The 25,954-nt window shown below is 54.5% G+C and overlaps 8 protein-coding genes across 8 annotated transcripts; 4 read left to right on the forward strand and 4 right to left on the reverse strand.

Moving 5' to 3' along the window:
• Nucleotides 1-4,296: 4,296 nt before the first annotated feature.
• CKM354_000281100 (uncharacterized protein) lies at nt 4,297-6,039 on the forward strand (the record flags this gene model as incomplete). The annotated part of the gene is made up of 1 exon (XM_044797980.1): nt 4,297-6,039. The coding sequence occupies one exon, from the start codon at nt 4,297-4,299 to the stop codon at nt 6,037-6,039; it is 1,743 nt and encodes a 580-aa protein (XP_044653915.1).
• A 4,617-nt stretch (nt 6,040-10,656) lies between these two features.
• On the reverse strand, nt 10,657-12,860 carry CKM354_000281200 (uncharacterized protein; the record flags this gene model as incomplete). Its single annotated transcript, XM_044797981.1, has 2 exons — nt 10,657-12,742; nt 12,793-12,860. The coding sequence occupies 2 exons, from the start codon at nt 12,858-12,860 to the stop codon at nt 10,657-10,659; spliced, it is 2,154 nt and encodes a 717-aa protein (XP_044653916.1).
• Nucleotides 12,861-13,133: 273 nt separating this feature from the next.
• CKM354_000281300 (uncharacterized protein) lies at nt 13,134-14,159 on the reverse strand (the record flags this gene model as incomplete). The annotated part of the gene is made up of 1 exon (XM_044797982.1): nt 13,134-14,159. One exon carries the CDS (start codon nt 14,157-14,159, stop codon nt 13,134-13,136), a length of 1,026 nt encoding a protein of 341 aa, XP_044653917.1.
• An 862-nt stretch (nt 14,160-15,021) lies between these two features.
• CKM354_000281400 (low-affinity Zn(2+) transporter ZRT2) lies at nt 15,022-16,294 on the forward strand (the record flags this gene model as incomplete). The annotated part of the gene is made up of 4 exons (XM_044797983.1): nt 15,022-15,228; nt 15,278-15,344; nt 15,398-15,750; nt 15,845-16,294. 4 exons carry the CDS (start codon nt 15,022-15,024, stop codon nt 16,292-16,294), a joined length of 1,077 nt encoding a protein of 358 aa, XP_044653918.1.
• Nucleotides 16,295-17,229: 935 nt separating this feature from the next.
• On the forward strand, nt 17,230-18,207 carry CKM354_000281500 (uncharacterized protein; the record flags this gene model as incomplete). Its single annotated transcript, XM_044797984.1, has 1 exon — nt 17,230-18,207. One exon carries the CDS (start codon nt 17,230-17,232, stop codon nt 18,205-18,207), a length of 978 nt encoding a protein of 325 aa, XP_044653919.1.
• A 787-nt stretch (nt 18,208-18,994) lies between these two features.
• On the reverse strand, nt 18,995-21,703 carry CKM354_000281600 (uncharacterized protein; the record flags this gene model as incomplete). The annotated part of the gene is made up of 1 exon (XM_044797985.1): nt 18,995-21,703. One exon carries the CDS (start codon nt 21,701-21,703, stop codon nt 18,995-18,997), a length of 2,709 nt encoding a protein of 902 aa, XP_044653920.1.
• Nucleotides 21,704-23,473: 1,770 nt separating this feature from the next.
• Nucleotides 23,474-24,034, forward strand: CKM354_000281700 (uncharacterized protein; the record flags this gene model as incomplete). Its single annotated transcript, XM_044797986.1, has 1 exon — nt 23,474-24,034. One exon carries the CDS (start codon nt 23,474-23,476, stop codon nt 24,032-24,034), a length of 561 nt encoding a protein of 186 aa, XP_044653921.1.
• Nucleotides 24,035-24,380: 346 nt separating this feature from the next.
• Nucleotides 24,381-25,866, reverse strand: CKM354_000281800 (uncharacterized protein; the record flags this gene model as incomplete). Its single annotated transcript, XM_044797987.1, has 5 exons — nt 24,381-24,742; nt 24,810-25,205; nt 25,276-25,288; nt 25,348-25,530; nt 25,582-25,866. The coding sequence occupies 5 exons, from the start codon at nt 25,864-25,866 to the stop codon at nt 24,381-24,383; spliced, it is 1,239 nt and encodes a 412-aa protein (XP_044653922.1).
• Between the last annotated feature and the right edge of the window lie 88 nt (nt 25,867-25,954).

Here is a 25,954-nt window from a genome sequence, read left to right on the forward strand (position 1 = left end):
ACATGCCCCCACGCTGGATATGTTCGAGATTCTTCTGTACCACCGCAGGACACGATTTCTTCAGCTTCCATCAGCAGCATGGTATTTGTGGCACCAGCCACGTTGCTCGTGATGTCGCGGAACACTTCTATGCAAACCGAGAATGTTGCGAGTTACGTCTGTGTGGGACAAGGAGATCCAGATCCACGGTAGCGAGTGACACATGGCTGCAGAGGATCTGGTTCGTGATCCTATTTCACGCGGTCCGAGCAGATGTCGTCAGTCATGCTCCGGGACCGAGCTCATGTCAAAGATGAAGACACCCCTTCATCAGCCAGCCACGGCTCGTGTGCCCATGGCTAAGCTTGGCACATGGCGTTGGTCCTACTTTGCGCACGAACGTGAGAAAAGCGCAAAAGTGCTTCGGTGCACATATCGGGCGCTCGATGCATTCCCATCACCTGAGGCGTCTGGTATCGTCCGCTTCTATGTAGTCTTGATACCAATTCGAAATTTACCGTCGTTCTGGCTGTCCTCGATATGGAATTTGGTACGCACACATCATCTCGGCTGGACTTCTCCTGACGCCCAGCATCGCGCCCTCGTTTGCGACGACGAGGTAACGCTGACGTAGAACAGGCAAGCTAGAGACGCCTCGGAGGAATCCTCGATCTGGCGTTCGCTTTACATCGATGGAGACGCCACCTGCATGGCATGGCGCTTTGGCGTGTCTGTGGTATGCGCTGTCTGTTCGTAGCTGGAGTTAGTTCCTAGTATTCTTCTGCGGAGCGTAGCGACGGAGAAAAGAGCGCTCGCATAATGTGCGGTAAGGCTGCGGTCGCAGGGTCGAGCCATGCGTGGGTCGGCTTGTTGCGATGCATCCGAATGCAGACGGAACCCACCTCTAGCGACGCCGGGATGGGTTTCAAGCGTGCGACCACGGGGCTGCGAGAGAGAGAGAGAGAGCGAAGCGGCAGTGGCTTGCCATCTACAGCGGCCCTAGTCACGATCCACTGCAGTGCTCGTGAGTGTGTAGCGAGCAGAGCCGGTTCGACTTTCTTTCTCGCGAGCCACGCGCTAGACTGCACGCAATCGGTATCGCGCATCATGGCGTTCGGGACTCCACGTGGTCATAACCCAGCGCTATATGATGTCGTTGCAGAGGCGGTGGGTGCACGGCTTGCTTCTCGAGATGGCTGATTGGTTCCACAAACAGCGGCGGCCAGCGCCACGACGATGATGCACATACGCAGTTACGAACCAGTGTGATCCCGTATGATGACGGCGAAGGTGGTATGGCTGTGCATCGTGCTCCGTGCATGCAATCCTGAGCCAGCGACCTCGTTTATTACACTGGGTCGCTCAGGAGCAGAGCGGCGAGCGCTGTGCTAAGGAACGTGGTTGGCGCAATATTCAGGAACGGTCCCCGCCTGCAGCAGCAATGGCTGCACCGATCTGACTCGCAGTGGCCCAACAAGCACACCACTTGCCGCGACCCGCCAGCTCCGCTGCAACAGGAGGGGGAAGGGAGGGAGGCAGAAGCAGCTAAGGCGGCGGTACTGGCGTGTGTCGTGTTGAACGTATCGAGCGGCGCGCTCCTGCTCGCTTGACCGCCAAAGCCAAAGGCCATCCAGGTGCGACACGGTGCGAGTTGCTGCAAGCCTGCAACAGGGTAACGACGGAAGATGTCGCAATGGCCAAACGTGGTGCTGGTGCTGCAGCGGAAGACGCACAGGCGGCCGGCGGTCGTCGCATCGCGCACGTCGACTGGAGTGCTGTATCGAGGGAGGATGCGAGTCGAGTCGGCAACGAATGGTGGGCGCATGGTGGATCAAGGTTCAGATCCGTTCGACTAGCGCCAGCGACCACGTGCGGGCAGGATTGTTAGTCCATTTGTTGGCAGCACGGCATCGTAGCCTCGTCGCCCGAGAAGCGCTAGAGCAGCAGGTCACGGGCTTCTGGAAGGGATTGGCGAGCTGGGGCGAAATGAGCGTCTGGCAGCACGAGCATTGCGCTCGGTAATTTGCTCAAGTCGTCAGGAGCGCGTTTGGTGGCGTGGGCGTCGCTGCGGTCGCTGATCAACGGGACTGTGAGGCGAGGTGGCAGCAGCTCCCCCATCTGCCTCGCGGCCGGCGTTTGAACTTTGCGGCGCATAACCTTTTGAGCGACATGTTGCCAGACCGCTGTCAGCAGGATCGCGCCAATGCACATGCACATGCACGCACAGCAAAATGCTGATAGGCACACGTCGCGAGAATTCGTAAATTCGCGGCGGCCCCGGCCAATCACGGCCATGACAATTTGCAGAGTGGGTGTGATGAACTGCGCAGGCGAAGATTGCAGTGCGCACATGACCGGCGGACGGTGCGGTGCGGCCTACGGCAGTTTCCATGTTGCGTCGACCTGATGAAGCGAAAAGGTGCAGGGAGCGCGGATGGTCGCTGGAGAGGAGCGCAGCGCAGCGTTATTGGCGCTCGCCCATGTGCCCGGACCCAAAGCAACTTGTAATAACCATTCTGCCGGAGCCGAGCAACGTCACAGGTTCCCTTGTCGAGCCGTCGGCCGGGCAGAACTCTGAGGATTGCGACTTGGACGAGGATCTGCGCGAGAACAGATGTTGCTGCCCAACTCCGCCGGCGGCGGCGGCGGCGGCTCGATGCGAAGTGAGAGTCTCACCAGCACTCTATATCAAAGTCACTTTGACTCCCTCACGGATGCTGCTGGGGGTGAAGCTGGAAGGTCGTATGGCAACCACAATGTCTCGTATGGCTGCGCAAGTTTATGTTCTGCCGTAGCACGAGGCGCCAGGGTGGTGTCTCGGACCAGACGAGACGGCGCGGTGGTGCAGGATGTATCGAGAGGAGCGCGATTCCCCAGTGCCGTGCGCGAGAGTCGTCAGAAGGCGTCACTCAATCGCAGACGAGGCATCTCGCAACGACGGCGCACTCTGCTTCCCTCGGATCGTGGAAGCAGCGTTGCTGGACGATGTGGCCGTGCGGTGTGTTGGTGCGCGGATGAGCAACACGACGTCTGGCGAGCCTGCGTCTGCCTCTGCCTGGCACTGGCACCGGCAGGGCTCATCTCATCGCCATCGTCGCAGCCTGCAGTCATCATCATCTCTGGCCGCTGGGAGCATGCTAGGTTTGGCAAGCCTTCTCCCGATGAACCTTGAAAGCGCCACGACCTCTGTGACCCTGCGTACCTGGACCAGTGCCGTGGATAGTGGATACCCTAGCAGCCCACGCTCCTGGTGCTGTCGTCCCTCCTGGAAGTATCGCCGCTGCCGTGTGCGTGCAGATCGCCCTCCGTTCGCGTTGCTGCACGCAGCCGCCGAGGAGTGTGCTGGACTGCACTGCACTGCACCGCACTGCGCTACTGCCACTGCTCCCCATCATCGCCTCCCACGCTGCCACCTCACTCAATCAAAGGTGTGCGCGCGCTAGTGTCGCATCAGGGCGAGCAGGCGTTCCGCTGGCCGCACTGCGCACTGCACTGCTGCGCGAAAAGGCTCGAGCATCGTGCCTAGTTAGTCGTGCCTTCCCGCATCCGCGACCGGCACCTGCCCAAAGGCCCCAAACTCACTTGGGCATGGGCCTGTTGCAGTGCGGATGGCATGGGCTCGTTAGCCTTGTCCATCCGCGAGTCGGTGTCGGTCACGACAGCTCTGCGCACTAGACTCGCAGACATTGTCTGGCGGGCTGCTGGAGGCCCGTTCGCAGTAGTGCTGTCATATTCACACCGACCGCCTGTCTGCCTGTCTGCTGCTCTGCTGAACTCCCGCAATCCTATATCACTCGTCACCTCCCGAGTCGCGGGCGAACCACTGCTCTCCGATACTTTCTCTGCACTCCCATAGGCCACCGCGCCCATTGCCCGCCCGCGCGCATCACCACGCCATCTCGTCAGCCTCACTGCCGTCGTGCTGTGCGAACGCCGGGTCGGGCGTGTTGCTATGAGCCTCGTGCTGCTCGCGTATGCGCAGCTGCAGTAGCCACCACCCGCTCCACCGTCAGCCCGGACGGACAGAGGCTCTCCTCGCCGAACATATAGGTCGCTTGCACTGCTTCACGGACGCCCTCTCGGCGTCCCACGTCATCTGCCAACGTGGCTGCCACCGACATCCAGCGTTTCCACAGTCACTACAGTGGGCCCTTTGGCTACGACGCGGCCGCCTCGTTTCCTGACTTCCGCCAACTCAAGCACCGAAACTCAACCCTCCTCTCCACTCGACACCTCTCCTCGGACCCTGCACCGGCCCATCAACCACGCTCATGGTCCGAGGCGCGAGACCAGGCTGGCAACACAGGGAAGGATTTCATGTCAGAGCGGCAGCGAGAGCAGCAGCCCTCGGATAGTTTGATTGCCAGTGGCAACGACTCATCGCAACGCTCGCAACCCCAGCCGCCTCCGACGCCTGCGGAGCAACACTTCGCCCAACGTTCGACTGCGGGCACTCCAAGCGCAGCCTCGCCAGCGTTGCAGCGCTATCCCTCCGGCAATGGCAGGTCCATCGAACTCCCTCCTCTGCCACAGGCTTTGCCTGCGCCAGCTGCCACCTACCACCCAGCCTCGCGATCTGTAGGCGTATCATCTATCCTCAATCCCGTCGACACAGATGACAGCCCGCACTCGCGAAGACGCAAGGCATCGGAATTGGAATCTTCATCGAATGTGCTTCCGCCTCTGGGTATCAACAACCGACCTCCCTATTCCGCCACCAGCACGCCTACGCCAACTTCGATGAACATTGCAAGCACGCATGGAGCCGAACGAGCACCGCGAAGGATCTTGACTCCGAGATCGCCTTCGGTGCACCGTGCCGCAAGTTTGAATCAGCTCAACACTTCCTCAGCTGCCACGCCTGGCCATCCCTTTGCAGTTTCTCCGAGAAGCAGGACCTATACAATCGAACCAGGCACTGCGGGAGCGCCTCCTTTGCCCCGTCTGCCACCAGGTGCGAGGCACTCCAGCCATGGCTTCTCCGCGCCGACGCCCCCTCCCCCTCCCGGACAGTCAGTACGTAGGACCAGTGCTGGTGCTTCGGCTCGCGCGAGACCACCATCGGAATCTGCCAGTCCAAGGTCTTCGTACTCATCCTACAACGAGGCGTCACCGGCTGGAAACTACGGTCAGTCCTCTATGCCGACGTTGTCGGCTTCGTACTCTACGAAACAAGAATTTGGAAGTCACGGCGGAGGTGTTAGCCACGCTGAACAGCAACGATCGGTCGGCGTACCGATCTCATCTTCCGGCGGCCAGAATGTTTATCAGATGATGACCTTGGAGACCACATCAGGCACGGTTTCATTGCCCGTGGATGTACAAGCTGCATCCCGTGTAGCCGATGAGAAGAGGAGAAGAAATGCAGGAGCAAGCGCGCGGTTCCGGCAGAGGCGCAAGGAGAAGGAGAAGGAAGCATCTACTACCATCTCACGTCTGGAGCAGCAAATGAAAGAGATCAGCGAGGACATGGAGTTTTACAAGCGCGAGAGGGATTACATGGCTGGAGTAATCCTGCAAGTGCCTGGAGGCGACCGCCATTTTCCACGACCGCAATCCCCTCGACATCGTAGAACCTCAGGATATTCGGGGCCCAGTGGTGCAAGCAACTACATGCATTTTCAGGACCACGCGGGCGCACGTAGTCCAGACTCAGGCCGCAATGTTCGACGCAGGACGTCGACTTTATCCTTGCCGCACTATGCCGCCCAGGCGCAAAGCACGCAAAACGCTTCCGGACCTGGAATGGCACAGTCCTACCCACCTCCCAACTATGGTCCGCAGGTTGCTCCGCAGCCCCATCCACATCAGCCATTGCAGCCGCTGCAGCAACCAGCAGGTCCGCTACCCTCTCCTTTGGACCGCAGAAACCTGCCGCCTCCTCCAGCATCTGGAAACCATCAGGCAGCACCGCAGCTCATGCAAGCTGCTCCACAAACCGGACCATGGAATCCGTACGCCGAGCGAAGAGGCCCGCAGCCGTCTCAGGGAGGGCAGCAGCCTCAGCAACAGCCGCCACCTGCTCACCACCAACAACACCAGCACAGGGACAGCCGCTAGAAGGCGCCGGGCTTGACGCCAATCCCTGATACCTATCTAATAATTGACGCGAAACGTCCATCAACGGCCGGACAACCGTAGCATTGGCAGACCGACTACTCTGCTAATAAACTCCACCTTTGCCAGCTTTTGCAGGGCATTCGAGGGCACACACCAGATCGATTGCCGCAAACTTCTAATTGTACGAGACTGGAACATTTCCCTATTTTCTTCGATACCCCCAAAGACCATAGCGACGGGCATTACTGCATGTGATTTCGGACGGAACGGACGAGCATGGGGACACGCAATGCTGTCCACAAAAATTGTACTATGAATTTCCTGTGTTTTCATCATTGTGCTTGCTACTGCTGCTGTCTTTCGAGATACCCCTACCGTGAGCAATACTGGTTTATTCGGCGTTTGTTTTCCTACATAGAAACCTAGATCCCACGATCAGCAGAAGCTTCTACTGTACTATTTGCTCGTCTGTTGTACATTTGCTGAACGCTGAATGTGAAGAAGCTGCTGTGCCGTATCGCTCCTTCTTTCCTGGGTGTGATACTGCGGGGCTGTTGCTTACGACCGCAATCGCGACTGCCTCTTGCCTCTGCAACGCAAACCCACAAAGAGATGATCAATACCACATTGTCTCGCACTCGATCCGGTCTCTCCCGCATACCGCCCTCGATCGACCTGCCGTTCAAGTGAGGCGCTACGCGAAAAGCAAAAACCAGACCCGACTCAGCGGTGCCTCCTGACACTGTCTTGGCGCTCGAGACGATCCTCCGTTGGCTGCGACGAGAGCAAAAAGATGGCGCAAACAATGTTCCGCGCGCGGCGTTTTGCTCAATGTCCCGCTAGCCCCGGCGCGGCGGTCTCCAAGATCCAACGGCAGAGCGGAACCTCATCCGTGTCGTATGGAAGCACTTTAGAACACGCGAAGAAGGACTCGGTACCGTTGCTGCTTGAAGCACGACCGCTTCTCTAGCGGAATCAAAAATGATCGACGATATGAAGGGAGAACGCTATTATGGCGAAAGTGCAATTTGGAGCAGAGTTTGGGTAGTGTATCTGCTTTTTGGTCCTGAAGATATGGGACGCTAAAGAGGTCGTAAGTGTCTTGGGCGTCAATGAGATGTGCTAGTCTATCCCAACAATGTACAAGGAAGTGACGGACGGGACTTGAAGTTTGCTACGCACACGATCGTTGTCGGCCATGAATATCAACAATACCAAAAGGAATTGGCCGCTGCGAGAGACACCGATGGCCGGAACTGTGAACGACTCGACGAGTAACCTCTGATGCTACGGCACATCTGAAACGCACTACAACTGCCTAACAGCTTCACCGTTGTTATCACAACGGCATGTTGGTCTCGACCACATGATCAACAATGTAGCACAACGGCTCGTAACTGCGGCCGACCAGACCGAAACCGGCTAGTATCTTTTTGCTGGATGTGCAATATCAATAGGGCGATTACACTTTTGACGAACAAAAAGTGAAAAGCTGCTCGGCAATGCGGCGTGCGAACTGTCAACGACGGGAGGGGCAAGTTCAGATCTCATCATGCTTCGAACTACCGCACTCTAGGTTCAAATTGCCGGCTTGACATCACCTGCTTTGCGCTGAGAGATGCTACAGTGACAGAGGCATTTGGGCGAGCGCGGTGGGTCTGTTATGGTGGCCGCTAAATTGCACCAGGACAACAGAGTGAGCAGTCTCACCCTCATCGACACCAGCAGTTAGAACAGTCTATCTGCAATCGATGACCATGTGAGGTTATACGTCTTCCAGCCCTGCAAACCAAAATGGCGCTATGTAGCGGCTTCGCAAGCAGCGAATGCATCTGAGATGAGATATCCATTCGTTGGCCCCATATCACATCCAGGAGAACCTGATCAACCCAACTTCCTCAAGACGAGATCCTCCATGGGATCTGCCTGTCACAAATGCTTGCTACAAGAATGTCCAAGATTGCTTAATGCCTGCGTTGGTCATTTCGCCATCATTGCGGTATGGCCATGCACGGCTACGCAAACTCTGGTTGTCCTTCGACAGGTCCTTGGCGCGGAGTCACTTGCCAGCAAACCCATGCCTCACCAAACAAGCTGCAAGCTTGCAAATGTGAACATTGGAGAGCCTAATTTTCACTTCTTCTCGGCCAAACGGCAAATCGCTTTCGTGCCCTCATTTCGTGCTGGAGACCCATTCCAAGCTGGGAAGTATATTACCGCGAGAGAAAACTCTATGGGTGATACACGGAAAGCGCTCGCCAGCTAGATGTACATGGGTGCCGGGCCTCACTCACCGACCAAACAGATGTAGAGTAACTAGACGGACTTGTTTCATTCCGGCAAAAGCGATGGAGCCTCAGGACTAGTCGTTGCTAGTGGAGACGAAAAAGACAGACCGGAAGCAAGCAACATCGAAGCAAAACGCCAGCAAGCCGGGGGCAATGCAACGTTGAACTGCACACATTTTCTGTTAATCTTCGGGAAGATTCTGCATGCACCGCGCAACGATCGAATCACACCAACGCAACACCGCAATACATGTCTCACTTGTTGCCGTGACAAGACCAGCAAGCGGTCAAGCGTGCGAAATCGTCACCGGGCGAAGATTGCGAGATCACCCAGGCGATGAGAAAGGAAGAAAGGAAAGCTCAGAGCACCAGAGGTTCCGTACGGCAGCAGACTAGCAGCGCCATCCAAAACGACAGCATCGAATGACCCCTGTTCCTCGCCACGTGGTGGAATGTCTCCGCTTCATCATGATTCTCGCAGGATGACTACCTGATCAGGCCAGGTCGCCACACCGGCCAATGTCGGCTAACCAACCACTATCCATGGCAACATCATCAAGCTTCATCGCTTCGACCTCACAGCCTCCTCGTTCCCGTTTCCCCATCGCCATCATCACACAATAACCTGATCCTAGCAGCGGTAGCAACGAATGACCAAATCGAGTCAGTCCATCAACCCTGCGCTAGGAACTTTCCAGGTGGTGAGCCATAAGCGCGTGCAGGGGTCTAGAAAGGATGTTCGTCAAGAGAAAGATTGGAAGGGCAAGCATCACACATATGGAAGACCTTACATTCCACGACCCGACGTTCCCGACAACTGCCTCCAGACAATCTGAGCTGGACGCGTCATATCAGGTACCATGTTGGCGAGATTCAATCGAGTGCATAGCAACGAGAGACAAACACAAGCAGACGAACCTGGCTGATGACCCGAATTGACCAGCATCATGATCTGAGCAAGGTGCCAGGGTCGACCATGGTGTCACGACAAGCTTGCTTGCAGCACGACAGGGCTCGGGTCGGACAGAAAAAAAATTGAGTTTGGCAAGGTTTATAGTCTCGTGGCTGGAAGACAATGGGATCCCTGACAAGCTAGGGGATATGGGTTGATCGAATCCGGTAAGACGGAAATGCCTGTCGTTTCCCGCCTCTGGCACCAAGAAGCAAATGCTAAGGCCGGCGTTATGGCGCAACAGATCTGGCATCGGTCGAGGGTGTTCCGGGTGCTGCAAGGAAGAAACTTGCTGGACAGCCTTTTGCGGGTGCCTGCTGCCCTGTACCTGTGGTGGCTTTTCCGTTCATGGGAGTCGGTGGACAAGTCTTCCTGGTTGGCAGCCATCGACTGACCGCACGCATGCATGGTATGTACGGTGTCTTGTTGGTGCTGGACCGCATTGTTACGGATCGATTGATGATAAATTGTGTTGGCCCGTGTGCTTGAGAATTGACGATGAGGATCAAGCAGAAATCGAAGCCATTGCAAGTCGTGCACTACCACTACTGCTGCTACACTCGGAACGCATCCGATACTGCGAGCTACTGCAGCAACGCCTTAGCATAATTGAGTGAATTCGACCCTCCGAGCTCACCTGCAACTGACTAATCCCCACCCTGTCTGGCATCCAGAGCTCCACATCAGAAGATGCAGCGCTAAGTCATCATCGTCATCGTCATCTTCATCATGAGAGCCCTGAAGCACAAATTCTCGCTAACAATTCCGCACGTGTGATCACCTGCAGCAATGCCAGTAGACCAGCAGGCCCGTAAGTAAGGTTGGTGGTAGGCGTGGCTAGTAGGAGGCGAGTGGAAGGGATTCTTGTTGGATCTCCGTTTGATAGCCGGCATTGGTCTCGCATGCCATGAAATCCGGTTCGTTGGCACATAAGCAGGCATCGGCTACTTCCACCGGGCCGAAGCTAGAACTGCAGCAGCACTGATGATGAAGAAGGGTTGATTATTCCTGGGCTTGCACGGAGAATGCTGGAACTTGCTCACATCTTCCATTTACCTTGTTCGATGAGGAAAATCAATCGCGGTTCGAGACTCAGGAGTGGCGAGACGCTTTGGTGAGAGCCGGGGAAGTTCTCGCTGACTGGTCCCAAACTACAGTCACGCAATCATGGCGGCCGCGTAGGATTCCCTTACATATGTCGCGCATCTGCGCAGGGGCGATACCCCAGGCGCTCACGCTGCCATGCCTACATCACATCACGCCTGATCAATGCAACCCAAAGGAGAATGTTTCGCCGTGAGACGACATGGTGAGAGAGTGGTGCAGGATGCTGTGTTTAGCCGGCGTGCGGAAACGCTCAGGCGATGGACTCTATCTTTATCCTATCTTTTTCCTAGTAGCGCGTACCTGAACAGGTGGAACTTGCGACGTTTTGGTCTGAGGCACGAAGGTGGCGATGTTTGACAGGAGATCGTCCAGGTCAATCTCACTCGTGTCTGCCATTCGTTTCCGTTCCTGGCGCACAATTGGCAGTTGCTTCGCAGCCCGCTTCTTCGGCAATGATGGCTTTGGCACATCAAAGAGCCAATCCACATCTTCATTGATGTCAGTTTTGTGCTGTGTGACCCTCGAATCTTTCGAAGACAATTTGTCTTTGTCTTGCGCGTCTGGTCTGCGATTTTTCTTCGACGTCTCCTGCTTGCTGTGCAGCGATTGTCGTGCTTTACAGCAATCTTCCAAACTGCCGTGATCGACGTGGGGCTTCTTGAATCCTGTATCTGACGACTCGAGACTGAGCTCTAATGCCAGCGCTGTGTCCTGGGAGATGGCATCGTTTCGCGTAGCCTCGACATGTTGAGCTGCATCGCTATCAACAAAGATCTTGGCAGCTTTAGTCCTCTTTGCAGCGGTGGTCCTTGTGCTCTCCTTGAAATTAGGGTTGGGTGCGGACTTCTTTGGTATCGCGGGTTTCTGCACTAGCTGCCTCGTTTTCTTCTCACTTTGATCCGGCGTGTTCTTCGCTGGCGAGACCGACCGAATGTTGACAACTGCCTCAGCAAGGGGCCGGCGCTCATGGGACAGCTCACGATCAGGTCCTGCAATCTGTGTACGTTGCTCTCTCTTTCCAGCGTCTGTAGCAAATGCAGAAGTAGGCGCCTCCACCTCCAAAGCAGGTTTCACGTGGGGTCTTACATTTGCCTTGCTTCTGCCAGAAGGTTTTGGATGACTCCTACCAACTCCAGTACTGCCATCAGGATCGCGCCGCTTCTTGCTTATGTCGCTCGCCTCCTCGATGAAGCCGCTTGCGACTTTGTGCTCCGCAACCTCGGCCGCTTGCCTCCTAGGCCTTGCACTGGGCGCAGAGCTCACAGTTGTCGTATGTGCTGATTTTCCAGCTGTTCCTTCGTCGCCCACCGTCATCGCAGATGCACCTTTTGTTGATTTGCGAACCAAAGGTGCTTGCTCATTATCGGGGCCAGTGGAGTCATGAATCTTTGCGGCAGGCTGTCGCTGTGCTGTTTTGCGCGCTGTTCCTTGCTGTGTCCGCGCACCCTGCGCATCAGAATCAGGCTGATATTGGACAATTGGAGGTTCATCAGCGCGATCGCCAGACGTCTCGGGCTCTTTGCCAGGCATAGCTTCGGTCGACCCAGACGGATCGTTCTTCGCCCTCTGCTTTGATCGCGGGGCTCGCTTTGGCACGTCCTCTCGTCTTTTCTTGGTAATGTCGCTTTCCTCTTCCAACAAACCTTCCGAGACCTTGGTCATGGCCGTCGTGGCGGCATGCCTCCTAGGACGAGCAGCAGGTTGCGAATCAGACTCTTCGATCGGTGCTGGCATAGCATTCGCAGCCGCTTCGGATGCTGGGTTCTTTCGGGGCCGACCTTTCCTCTTAGTCGCAGGCTTCGTAGCATCTATACTCAGCGGTTCGGCTCCCGAATCTGCAGGAAGCCCCATTGCTACCTTTGCTGCTGCCATGGCCATCATCCGTTCTGTTGGCTCATTAGGTGCTACATATCTTTGCTCATCCTCCGTGTCGAGTGCCTTCTTTGGCCGACCACGCTTCTTTGCCGGAGGTTTTGCACCGGCAGCAGAGATATCCGCAGCCGATCGGACTCCTTTGACGAGCTTCTTTGATCTCGAAGACTTCTTTGGCGCAACTCGAGTCTTCACAGAGCCGTCATCGTCCGCCTTGCTGTGTACTATGTCTTCCGACTCTTCGCCATTGCCGGCGGAACAATTCTGTAGCTCGCCATTTGTAGCGACATTATCCTGCGGCTCTGCATCTTGTTCCAATATGACTAGCTTCTGTTCTGCCTTTCCCTGACCTGCAGGGACGCCAGTCGATTTCCTGCGCTTCGCTGGTCGTTCTTCGGCATGTGTCGATCCAAATGCTGGAGGTGCGGGCGGGGCAATCGGAAGACCAAAGGAGAAACCAAAGCTCGTCGCAAGACTTCGCACACTTGGGGGCGTCAGCTACGAGTCCTTTCGTTCACAAACAGTGTCGCTTACCCAGCTCCACGTTGTCGTTGAATATGTCTTTCTATTCTGTCGTGCTTAGCTGGTGATGCTGTAGCCATGATCGTGGTATTCGATGCTGCGCATGATCTAGTGCATAAGTGCTGTTCAAGTTGCCGGGAAGACGTGCAGTATAATCTATCGCGTAAGTGCTGTTCAACGTGCCAGAAGACGTGTAGTGTTTGTGAACTCTTGCCGGTTTGGGACTTCGGAACAACCAAGCCGAGATGCTGAGGAGCGCAATAAGTCGTGGGACGCTGCCCAGTTGTCAGAACTGTGACAGCGATGTCAGCTCAATGCTCATATTTTACATGCATATTCCTACAATACTGATTTCATGTTCCCCATAGCCGCCTCAAGGTGTCTCCTATCGTTTCCTTGCCACGATCTCGCCTCTCTTCACGGTGCTGCTTCTCTTCCTGCATGTGCTTAGCGATTTGCTCAGCGTATTCCAATTGCGAACGCGACTCAGCTGCTATTAGTTGCAGCTCAACCTCCTTCTCCGCTGGTGAGAGGCCATCGATCCGCTTCTTGATCTCCTCCTGCTTCTCTGGGGTGTAAGAGCTCAAATTGTACTGCATTCCGCGCTCCATGGCCAGTTTCCGTGCCCGCGCAAACGCACTATCCTCCCCAAGTGCGGCCGTGATCTTTTCAGGCACTATAAGAGGCTGGAGTTCCGGTAGTTCTTGACCCTTCGCCTCTGCTTCTTTCTGTATCCGTTCCCGCTCCAGCATCTCATGGTACAGCTTGTCCGCATGCATTTGAATGCGCTCCTCCTCGTCTTCTGATCGCACTTGTGATAGATATCCAAGCGCGGAGAGAAATCGTGCTTGCATAGTATAGCATCTGTTGAACGCCTTGCCCTCCTCTCTACACATGGTCATCTTCTTCCACAACGAGCCATTGGTCAAGCATTCTCGTTCTGCGATCTGGTAGTCTGCACAGTTTTCCAGTGCCGTCCGCCCAATCTCAGCTTTGCGGTCCTTGAATGATTGTACCAAGTCTGCCAACCGATCTTGATCAGACTTTCCTGCGCTCTCGACCTCGCTTTGCGGCCTGTAGTTCTTCCACAGATGCGCATACCGCCCATCCTGATAGAGTGCCTCAGGCGGGACTGCAGGTCGATCTGAGGGTGCGGAGTCCTGATGTTTTTGGTCGAGACCAGGAGTGTCTAGCCCAAGCTGGGCTCTGAAGGTATTTGATGCAGCGTCCGTCGAGGGCGCGGCTGCTGGTCGTGCAGCAGTTGCTTTCGTTTCGTCGTGTCTCGAGGATTCCTTATCCAGAAAATCCCGCAGTCCATCATCCAATTTCTTGGTAGGGTCGTTCGCCCCGTCGGTGCTGCTTCCCCATAACCACCCCATTGCTGCAGATGTATGGGATGATCGACGAGTGCATGTGCAAGTTCACCGACGCCGAAGCTGCCAAAGTACGGAGCCAAAAGTCGCGGACGCTTGGCACATCGGCCGGCGCCCCCACTCCTCTCCAACTCATCAGTCACAAGTTAGACCTACAGTAGTGCACTTGATGTTACGTGCGAGACCTGGCAACGCACCTGGGCATTGTGGTGATGATAGATGTTATTCTTGCATTGACCAACGGGTATGGTGTCGCTGAGGCTTCGGTCAGCCACAAAGGCATGCTCCGCGCTCCCGACAGGCATGGTGACGTGCAGCAATTCGATCCTAAACTGTGCTCTCAACTCGTCGGAGTCAGCATTACTCAGTGGCATACTGCTCGCGGCATAGCTGTGCCCATTCTCATGCAGAGGGTCTCACCGAACAAAGGGCTCGGCAACAGACGGACAAGAGTATAACAAGCGCCGTCAAGCTTTGGAGGAGTGGGACGGTGGGCCTCTCGGATCTGGTTGTGATTGTTTCCCAAACTCCCACTTCCAGAGCTGGCCATCCCGGACACGATGGCGTGGGTGTCACAGGCAAGCAACACGCCCATCACGAAGCCGGAGCAATCAGAATGGCAGTGGCATTGCCACCTCCTCGCCCACGCCTGCCCACGAGCGGCGCGCGAGGCGTGTCCTTCCTGCCGACCACTCAACGCCAAGAAGCACCACTGTCCATCAAGGTGTTTGACGGTACCACCTAGTGTCAGCCAGTCCCATCCGGTCCTTCATGAAGCTTTTTGCGCTGTTGCTTCGCACCGACTTGACAATATAAGCACTCGCCTGTGCCAGTGAACAATCCCTCGACGCACACGCCCGCAGCAACCATGTCGGAGTGCGACACTGGCAACGAGTTCGATGGCCGCTTGGGACTTCGCATCTCCTCCATCTTCGTCATCCTCGTGGGATCTGCCCTGGGCGCACTCTTCCCGGTCTATGCCGCACGACATCGCGGCACAGGCGTGCCAGAATGGGCTTTCTTCATCGCCAAGTACTTTGGCTCTGGTGTGATCGTGGCTACGGCGTTCATACATGTAAGCAGCCGAACCAGGTACCCGGGCGACACCACTGACGACACAACAGCTTCTAGCGCCGGCCGAGGAAGCCCTGAAGAATGAATGCCTTACAGGACCAATCACGGAGTACACATGTGCGTGGAGAACTCCAGCAGCGTGGCCCAGGGACACAACTAACGAGATGCAGGGGTCGAAGGCATCATCCTCATGACCGTCTTCCTACTGTTCTTCGTCGAGCTGATGACGATGCGCTATGCGAAATTCGGCCACTCTCACGATCACGATGTCGAAGATGTCACACAGGACAAGGCATACGCGCTCACCGGCTCGCCCGATCTCAAGTATCAGGACGAGCCCAGCGTGTCCACTGGCAACGGCAACGAATGCCCTACCAATCCTCATGTCCCAGGCGATGACCATCTCGGCCATGCTAGAGACCACACGGATTCAACATCGGCTACTGCTGTGGCCGGGCATAAGACGTTCGACCCGGATTCATATGCTGCACAGATGACTGCCGTCTTAATCTTGGAATTTGGTGTAAGTTGACGTCCCACGAGGCGCGCATTGACCTCCTCACGTGGCTTTGTGATTCAGCGCTGGAACTTTTCGCGATGCTGACGATGAATCCAAGGTCATCTTCCACTCGATCTTCATCGGTCTGACGTTGGCTGTGTCCGGTCCAGAATTTGACACACTATACGTTGTCTTGACTTTCCATCAGACTTTCGAGGGACTTGCACTAGGCTCCAGACTTGGAAGCATCAACTGGCCACAATCTAAGCGGTTCACACCATACTTGCTCGGACTAGGGTATGCCGTGTCCACGCCCATTGCCATTGCGATTGGCCTCGGCGTCCGTGCTTCGCTCAACCCGAACAGCCAGTCCTTCCTCATCGTCAATGGTGTCTTCGACTCGATCTCGGCCGGCATCCTCATCTACACTGGTCTGGTGGAACTGATGGCTCACGAGTTCATGTTCAGTAGCTACATGCAGAAAGCACCAATAAGATTGGTACTCTCTGCCATAGGCTGCATGGTCCTCGGAGCACTTCTGATGGCGATCTTGGGCAAGTGGGCATAGAAATACCTCCCAGGATTGCAGAAGCATTTTCACGGCGTTAAGCAGCATCAGCGTCGCATTGTAAAGTTGGCGATAGACACAATACCTCACGACAGTCACGATGTATAGGAATGTTCAAACAGAGATATCACGTCTTTTGCAATTGGAAGAAATCTGGCTATCACTTGAAGGCGAAACAGACGAGTACTTCGGAATCGACACCCTCGGCCAGAGAAACTCGCATACCTGTGCTCCCCGTATCTCTAGATCGCAAGGCGTATTCGGTGCATCGTGTCTGTCGAAGCAAAGCATGCAGAAGGTCGACGTTGCAACGAGAGAGCTCAAAGTGTCGATGTTTGCAAGCTGGCGTCTTACCGTCAGCGGCTAGCCTGGCTATTCTCCATGCCTTACAACCATCCTAAAAATACCCTGGTGAGAATCGTGTCTATTCGTGATGAACCTGGCACCTTGGCTGTCAAGGGCCCCGGCAATATCAAAAGTCTGCCTATGCTTGTGTATACACAGTCCAGTGGTGAACTTTCTACGCTCCGCAATTTGTTATGTGCGAGATGCCGTCAACAAATTCGTCCGAACTTTGCGATTTGGTTCGTTTGGTGCGTGAAAATTGATATTTTCGTCCACCAGGCAACCATAATTGGCTTTTAGCACTTCTTTGGACTGTACGCTGCCACAAATTCCAATGCGTCGGTGCCGACTCTGGCCCAGCCTGGCATGACGTCGCTACGACGACGGATTTACGGACTTTACAGCAGCCAACACACCAAGCAAGGCGGACTTAGCCTATAGTAGAACAAAGCTCAAGCTCTTCTCAGCCCGGCCAGAGAGACAGCGTACGTCCGGCGACGCGACATACACTTTTGCTACATAAGAACGAAGGCGTCCGTTCCTCTGCAGACACTGCAACAACAACCCAAGCTCAAACATCAAAGCCCGCCATGTCTTTCCTCCCAAGATTCCTCTACTCACAGTTCCTCGTCACCCCTCCCAAGCCCACCCAAGATTGCACAGGCAAAACCATCATCGTAACAGGCGCTAATGTCGGTCTAGGCAAAGAAGCAGCCCGCCACTTCGTCCAACTCAACTGCGCCAAACTCATCATCGCCTGCCGCTCCCTCGAGAAAGGCGAAGCAGCAAAACGCGACATTGAAGCCACCACCGGCCGCAAAAACGTCATCGAAGTCTGGCAGCTCGATCTTTCCTCATACCAAAACGTCAAAGACTTCGCCGCACGTGCTACAAAAGAGCTCCCTCGCATCGACATCCTTCTTGAAAATGCTGGCGTCGCGACTGGAGAATACCATCTCATGGAAGACAATGAATCGACTATCACTGTCAATGTCGTGAGCACATTCTTGCTCGCGCTGCTCTTGTTGCCTAAGCTCCAGGAAACGAGTCAGAAGTTCAACATCAAACCTACTTTGACGATTGTCAGTTCTGAGGTCCACTACTTTACGTCTTTCAAGGAGAAGTCAAGCCAGAATATCTTCGATACGTTGAACAACAAAGAGACTGCAAATATGGGCGATCGATACAATGTTAGCAAACTCCTGGAAGTGCTGGCTTGTCGCGAAATCGCAAGACTGCATCCTGGATCTTTGAAAAATGTTACGCTTAATTTTGTGAATCCTGGATGGTGTCATTCGGAACTTATGAGGGAGGTTTCGAACCCGCTGGTTAAGTTGTTGAAGTTGATTATGTGTCGCACAACGGAGGTTGGGAGTCGGACTTTGGTCGATGCAGGCTTGAAAGGCGAGGAGAGTCATGGGAAGTATTTGAGTGATTCCAAAATCTCGCCATGCGCGCCGCTTGTTGAGGGACGTGAGGGGCCAGAGTTGCAGAGGAGGGTCTGGGGCGAACTGAGTGAGAAGTTGGAGAGAATCCAGCCGGGCGTGACCAAGGTTCTGGATGCGTAGGAAATGCACTGATGACAGCAAGATACGCTTGAACAGGACGATGGAAACATGGATGTGAAACATTTCGAGGGTATGGCGAACAGAACGAAGGATAATACTGCATGAATCAATGTGCGGACAGGGCAGGACGATAGATACTGGGCATAGCAGCGAATAACTCCAACATCAATTCACACAACCATCAACCAGCGCTTTCCTCATGAAACAGACACCCTTCAAGCATGAAGTTACAACATGGTAAACCAGCTCATGTCTCTCTTTAGTGCGCAAGGATCTAAACCCGAAAGGCTCACTCAGCACGAGACGATACATCTTCGTGCGCTTCGTGACCTGGTAGACTAGCTCATGTTCCTACTTAGCGCAGAGTACGTCTCGCGTGGCAACAAACTTAAAGTCCACCGGACTTTGCGTGAACTCAGCCATATTGCTCGCAGGACACTAGCACGCAGTCTCACCCGGATTCCTGCTTTCGTCGGGCCGTTCATGTGGATGTTGCCAAGAAAGGGCGTGAAGCTAGCTTACCAGAAGGTCAAGGTTTACGTGGCGTGCATGTGTTCTGGCTTCCTAGAGAGACACACAGCTCCGATTGACTCGACGATTGATTGTATGAAGATGACTGCATAAATTCAATAGATTGTGCCAAGATGTACATGAGTTAGTGTGCCGATTCCTTTGGAGCAGAGGCGGCCAACGAGGAGAAGTACTGACTGCGAGTGGATGAGAGGTACCACTAAGGGCCGCCCGGATTTGTATATCTGAGTTCGCTTTTCATATTAAGTATCTATGCCTAAAACACCACGGCGAACAGCGTCATTATCAGACACGTAGCCCACATCAACAGTTTTCCCTCGCCGCTGTGCCTTCCGGCCGCTGCTCCAGTAGCTTGTAATGCGGTGCTGGTCGCCTCACTTGATCCACCACCGACTTCTCTGGAAATAGTCCTAGTGACAACTACAGTCGTCGACGGTGCTAGGTCCAGTGTTCTTGTACTCGTTCCCGAGATGACCACGATCTGAGTTGGATTCAACAAGCTCAAAGTCTGGCCATTTACGACGACAGTTTTGCCTCTTGCACTATCAAGAGTGCGGCTGCCTCCGATGACAAGTTCTGATTCAAAGCCAACGAAGGATATCGTGTCGCTTCCTGCAGTGATTGCGCCAGCGGCTCCAGCTGTGACGACTGGTGCTGCAGTTATTCCTGCTGCTGCTGCCCCGATAGGTGTGGTTTGTCCGTTGACCACTATGGCACCTCCATCACTAGCAAGCGAGTATGTGCTGCCGCCAGCCACGACCTCGGATCCCTCTGATAGTGTCTGTCCATCAATGACGAACGCCCCGTCTTCTTGAGCAGTCAGTGTAGCTGCTGGGAGGGTAATTTGTGGGGGCAAAGCAGCTGTGACCGGGTTTGTGCTTCCATCAATGACTAAAGCCGTGCCACTTTGGTCTAGAGATAGTGTCGTACCGCCGACGACTACAGCCTCTCCCCCTGGTTGCAGCGTTTGCCCGCCAACTGCGATGTTGCCAGATGGGTCCGCTGTCAGAATGCCTCCCCCAAGGCTGACTTCAGCTGCGGAAGCTGCGATCGGGGTCGTCGCGTCATTTATCACGACCGCGGTCCCGCTTGGTGCAAGTGACAGTGTATTGCCACCAACTGTCACTGCAGGGCCTCCAGGTTGCAGAGTCTCGGTGCCGATCTCAAAGGATCCATCCGGGTTCGCTGTGATCGACCCGCCGCCCACAATCACTTCATCACCAGGTTCGAGCTGTGAGGGCTGCTCTCCTGAGAAGTTGTCACCAGAATCGCTGCCTGCACTTCCGGTCGGAGTCGGCACTAAGCCAATTCCACTGGCTATAGCATCTCCGGCACTTGGTGACTCGGAATCATTGCCATTGTTCTCCCCAGGTGTCTCCGCGGGATCGGTGCCTGGAGAGTCATTGTTTTCCGGCGCTGGCTGAGAAACGCCATCTTCAGTCTCACCATCTGCGTCCGGTGCAGGTGCTGGTGAGGTGTCTGACGAGTCGTCCTCTGGTGTTGGCTCAGGAGCACTAGGTGTGCCCTCATCGTCTTCACCGGGTGCTTCTGGCGCTGGTGAGGGGACATCAGGAGAGCCATCATCATCCTCGTCTGGCGTTTCTGGTGCGGGCTCGGGAACAGTAGGCGTGTCTTCGTCATCGTCACCAGGCGTTTCAGGCGCTGGCTCAGGAATGGTAGGGTTGTTGTCATCGCTCTCATCAGGCGTTTCTGGTGGTGGGTCGTCGGAAGAGTCGTCTCCCTCCTCTATAGGGAGGGCCGTACCTGCCGGTGGCTCATCGTCAGGCCTTGAGTCCGTTGGAGTGGGCAAATCCGTCTCGGGCACATCTGACCCCGGTCCACCAAGTGTTGGACTCGGGCTTGGATCTCTGTTCGCAGTCGTTGTTGGTGAGCTGGGATTCGTCAAGGTACCAGGCAGGGTCATGGTCACGTCGCTTCGTGCTGTAAGCTGTGAGACTGGAATGTGCACCGTAGGTTCTCCTGCACCAGGTCCAGGTGTGCAGGTACCAATGAATGGCCATGTCGCGACAATTTCAGGTATTCCAGCAAGGAACTCTGGCAGATCCTCGGGAAGCGAGAACTCATAAGTGCTACTGGAATCGCCCTCCGAGGTCATATTCGCCAACTCCATGTATTGCTCAAAGGTGAAATCGGCGTTCGCGATATGTGACGGTAACGGCATCGCGATCGTGCTTGTCTGCATGACGGGCAATCTGTTACCCAGCGTTCTGGTACCATCGCATGGCTGGCTCGGTTGAATCCACATATGGCTGAACCACAGATAAGGAGTTGGAGACGTGAACGTTAAATGCTGAAGTTCGTAGGCCATCGTGGTTGCTGCAAGAACCTGGCTAGAGGCGTACATCAATGCATTCGCCGGCAAAAGGCTGTTCGGCACTCCACTGAAGCGTTCAGACCTAGTTTCGGGCAGGAACTTGGTTGAGGTCGCGAGAGTCAAAGTTCTTGTAGTCGTCGCAAGAGTTTCCGTAGTGATGCCGACAGCAGTAGAAGCGTCGCCAGTGATCCAGCTATACCATCCAGTCGGGGCTGTTGCGTTTGCGACAATCTTGGTGGTCGAGTTTTGAGGCACTGCTGAGCCATTGCCGTATTGCACCCATGTCGTGATTACTGTCGCCACTGGGAATTCCATCGCCGAGGAATACCAGCTGTTAACGCCAACAGCGTCGGGTAAGATATAGCAGCATGTTGCGGCGGTGTCCGAAGTGGTGTTGCCAGTTGTGGTTGAGTTGGCAGAGTTAGTGATGAGGGTCGGCGCTGCAATCAAAGTTGGACTACTTGTGATCAAAGTGGTCGAGCCGGACAGCGTCGATGAAGTATCTGCGCTCGTTTGTGCAGAAAATGATGTGGTAGTTGAGCTGCTGTTTGCAAATGCCTGTCGTGGGAAATGTAGGGCGTCGACGACACTCCCGATTGTGGTCAAGGTCCATAGATGCTTTATACCCATACTGGCTGTGGACAGAGGTCGTGCAATAACATCCACAATGTCGTACCTATTCGGTCAGTAGACTGTTGTCATTGCACGAGTGAGTAGAGGGTATAGATGCAGAGAAAACTAAAGAGACCAAACAGGTGGCGGGTTGTGTAGGACAGATGCGAATGGCGCAAGACCCACTTCGTCTCTAGCGATACTCCTGCTCACCCGGCAAGATGCATCGGACGTCAACAGCGTGAGATCTAGCCCAGGTCGGGTTTGACGAAGACACACTGTGAGTGCTGCGCGAACTCAAGCGAAAGGAATGCATATGCCTCCGTCTGCGGCTGAAGGCGGTGCGACTTCAACTCGGAGCCATGCGTCTGGTGTCTATCGACTTGATGCTCATGCTCCGAACTGTGCGTCGTGTTCGATGCGCGACACGCTTCGCGATGGTTTCTCCCAAGAGCCATAGAGCAGGTCCTACTCGAAGGTAGGGCTTCAGAGGATCCTGATCCTTGATACTGGGACTTTTCAGCTCCGTCTGTGCAGCGCAAGCAGGAAGATATATATTAGCCAAGCGCCCTCACCCTGGTCCAGTGCATGCCAAGTATTGAGTCTTGCCATTCTTAGTGCTCGCAGTTGCACACGGAACTCGGACATTTGTGGCCTCTATGCAGCCGAATGCGTGTTGCTGCTGCTGACCGACACCACGACACAGCATGCTTTTGACGCATCTGAGTGACTGCATTTATGCTCCTGCAGATGGGCGATGTTTCTGGCGCGTGGCGCTGCTGGAGAGCCGATGTATGGGTGTTGGAGTCGTCTTCCAGCGAGTATCGGAAGCATTTGTCGCGTCGCGAGCGCTCGTGCGATGGTGCTGGAGGATGTGGTGGAGCACGTCGCTTGACGCGAGGTTGGCAAGTTGGGTCGGCTCATCTTCGGCTTCGCTTGGCACATGTCTGTCGCAGCTCTTTCCAGTCCATTCTTCCAAGTCACTTCCTTCGAGCCAGCGTGAGCGTGCTATATGCCTGATGATACCACACTGTTGGACGTGGTACTTTGCGTGATAGCCAGGAGCGTGCGCTTGTCGATACTCGCCTTGAAGAATCCTTCTTACCAGGTCGAAGTTCACTAACAGCAGAAGCTCACTAGGTGCGGACAGCAAAATGGAAACTCGCAGGTAACGACACCTGTTGCTCTCTCGCCGCGACCTTGATCATGCGGCTATCCCGCTTCGCGAGACCGGGTGCCCTCGATACGCCGCAGAAATACTGAGTTACGAGGAGTTAGGGAAGTACATCAGCCCACGAGCGAAGCATACCATCTGGATCATGTTTTCCATTTTGCTTCCCGGCGGAAGGCTCACTGGTAGTAGCGGTTCGACACTTGAATCCTCGCTGACGATGGCCAAAACTCCGGTCTATGGGTTCAAGGACCTTTGCATACATTGCTTCGTGCGGGCTCTTGGCCGCCAGCAGTCTGTTCAATCATTCGAGGCCGGAGAATATGCTTATTTCAAAAACCGGCGAAGCACGAGCTCAATCGCCACTTCTCATATCTCCGCCGAAACTGCCGGTCAGCGACTGAGATGAGCGACACTGAAGTCTCCCAGACTGTGTCCGAGCAGGTTTTCAGTCTGGATGGTAGTTGGCGAGCATAATCCTTCGCCAAGAAACGCTCTCCTGAGTCATCATTGGATATGGCCTTCCTGATCAACAGTGGCAGCCTAGAAGACTGGCCATCTTGCTTTGCGAGACAACAACATTGCTAACACAGGCGAAAGCTGAAATCACGACGAAAATGTCTTCCTTAATTCCCTCACAGCTTCAAAGCAACCGCCGAAGACTTCAACAGGACCTTGCGCATGTGCAAAAACAAGGCAAAACACAAGGCATCACACTCGAGCCAATTCCTGGCACAGATCTCCAGAAATGGAACGCAACAATTGACTTTAGAGACCCGGAATTTGCAGGCTCGCCCTACGAAGGAGGTGTTTTTGAGTTCACATTGAACATGTCCGGCACGGAGAAACCTTACCCATTACGAGGTCCTGAAATATTCTGCAACACGAAAATGTACAACCCGCATGTGGACCTGAAGACTGGAGAGGTTGGCTTTTCCATGCTGTCGGAAGACCAGTGGAGTCCAATTCTGACTCTGTCCACAACGATGTTATCTTTGCTGGTTGCACTTGGCGAGCCGGAGCCTGGGTATGAGGTTGATGGCGTGTTAATGTTGGAGTATCTCTCAGATCCAGACGATTTCTGGGAAAAGGCAAGAGAATGGACTACAAAATATGCCGTGCCTGGAAACACGAACGCAACTCACAGCTCGACATCGCAAGCCGAAGCACATGTCTGAAGTCTCTGACAGATGTTGTATGAAATGAGAGTATAGTTGAAAACTAGAAGATTCGTCAATTATCATGAGACACGCCAGCTGTGGACAGCAAAATGGAAAACCGGAAGCATTGACGCTTGGGTGTCTCTCGCGACACCGATCTTTTGCTTGTCCTCCTTCTGTACACTGAATGCCTTAAGCACGTCGCAGACCGCAGAGATAAAACGAGCAAATATATGCACGGATTCCTCTGAACGCAGTACCGAAGGAGCGGAATCATAGGCGACTTTCCATTTTGCTTTCCGGTTTGAGACACGCACACGCACATTTTCTCGTCTGATCGTCACCCGTCAGTGCCCTCCAACGTCTAGATCGGTAATGCGACAGGGCACCCAGACGCTCTCATAAGCTTATGGCCACCCTCAACATTTATAACGCCATGATCGGTCATCAAATCGAACAATCTACAAATGCCTCTTGCACATTCGTAGTCTCCAATCCTACAATACCCATTGCGGTCGCACTTATTACGACAGTCTGTAAAATTCGCTGCGGTGCCCTGCCAGAGGGGTTGGCTGCCGTTGACCAGGTATGCATCCGTGTAAATCCATCTAGGGCAATTGAGCGAGGGGCTGCCATTGTCGGTTGGTGAAGCACAATCGGTCTCGGTGCTTGGAGTTCCTGGGTCGACTGGAGTTGGAGGGTCGATTGGAGTCTCATCTTCGCCGTCTGCATGATTTAGGCGTGGTTAGTGACGTCTATGCTAACATTTACTTGCTGTGAATCTTGGACAAACCTTCATCGACTGCCACATCAGCAGCCAGGACATAGTTCGTGAACTCTGCTTCACTGCCAGCAGGCAGCAGAGACCACAGACCGTTTTCGTTTCTGGAATTGACCTCGTTTCCGTCGACCGAGCAGCGAAGTGGACACCTTCCGTCTTCTGTTGCCTCGATCCGACAAGTAGGCACGGCGTAGCCATCTGCATTGGACAAAGCCATCATCTGCATTCCAGGTCCATCGTATGTTTGGCCAACAACGGGGTATCCTTCTGCTGCACCTTCGACATTGGAAAGATCGGCGACTTGAAGTTGCGTGCCATCCAAGGAAAAGATGGTAGGCGCATATTCGTCATCTGATTGATCCCAGTCGTATTGAACGTGGTAGTGGATTTCATCAGCATCGGCGGGCCCTAGTTAGAGGTCAGCATTAGTCACTCGCTTGGATGCATGCTTGGTAGCGGAGCGATCTGCTTCACTTACATTCCGCGAAGGCCTGTGGAAGGTCGCAGTCAGCAAAATGGTACATTGTCATGTTGCATGCGCGAAACTTACCATGTCCTGATCAACGATGTAAAACGCTGAAGGAGTGGCCTGCAGCTGCCAGCTCGTGACTGATACTTTGGTATCAGTGGTCGTCTGAGTCGTGAGCACAGTGTTCCATCTCGTTCTTGAGAGTACTGTGAGTCGTGTGGTGGTGATGACCTTGGTAGGCGTTGTCGTAGTAGTTGCCACAATCTATTGCAAATCAGTGGAATTGCGAGGCAAAGCTGACGCGGGAGCTCTTACGTTCTGCGTATTTGTGATTGACCTCACACTCGTAACGACAGACGATATCGTCTGACGTATCGTGACTGTCGAGCTAGGTATCATGCAATTGCAAGCTGAGGTGATCTGCACTGAATTCGTAGCTTTCAGGCATGCCGGTTGCGATGCAGTTGCTTGTCTCTTAATCCACGCCCCTTCGTTCGTAGTTGTTGTAGTTAAGGAGGATCTGCCCGCCAAAGCATTCGAGCACCGGTAGCAGGCCGCATCCGCACCAAAGGAACCCCCGTCATTTAGGTAGAAGCCCATCTCAGCCTGGGTGCCTCGCCATAGGAAACAAGTCGAACCTATGTAGAGGCTTATTGATTTACAGCCAGGAAGTCCGCTGGCGCCTATA

The sequence above is a fragment of the Cercospora kikuchii genome, assembly GCF_019650295.1.
Source record: "Cercospora kikuchii DNA, contig_00002, whole genome shotgun sequence".
NCBI classification, from domain to species: Eukaryota; Fungi; Ascomycota; class Dothideomycetes; order Mycosphaerellales; family Mycosphaerellaceae; genus Cercospora; species Cercospora kikuchii.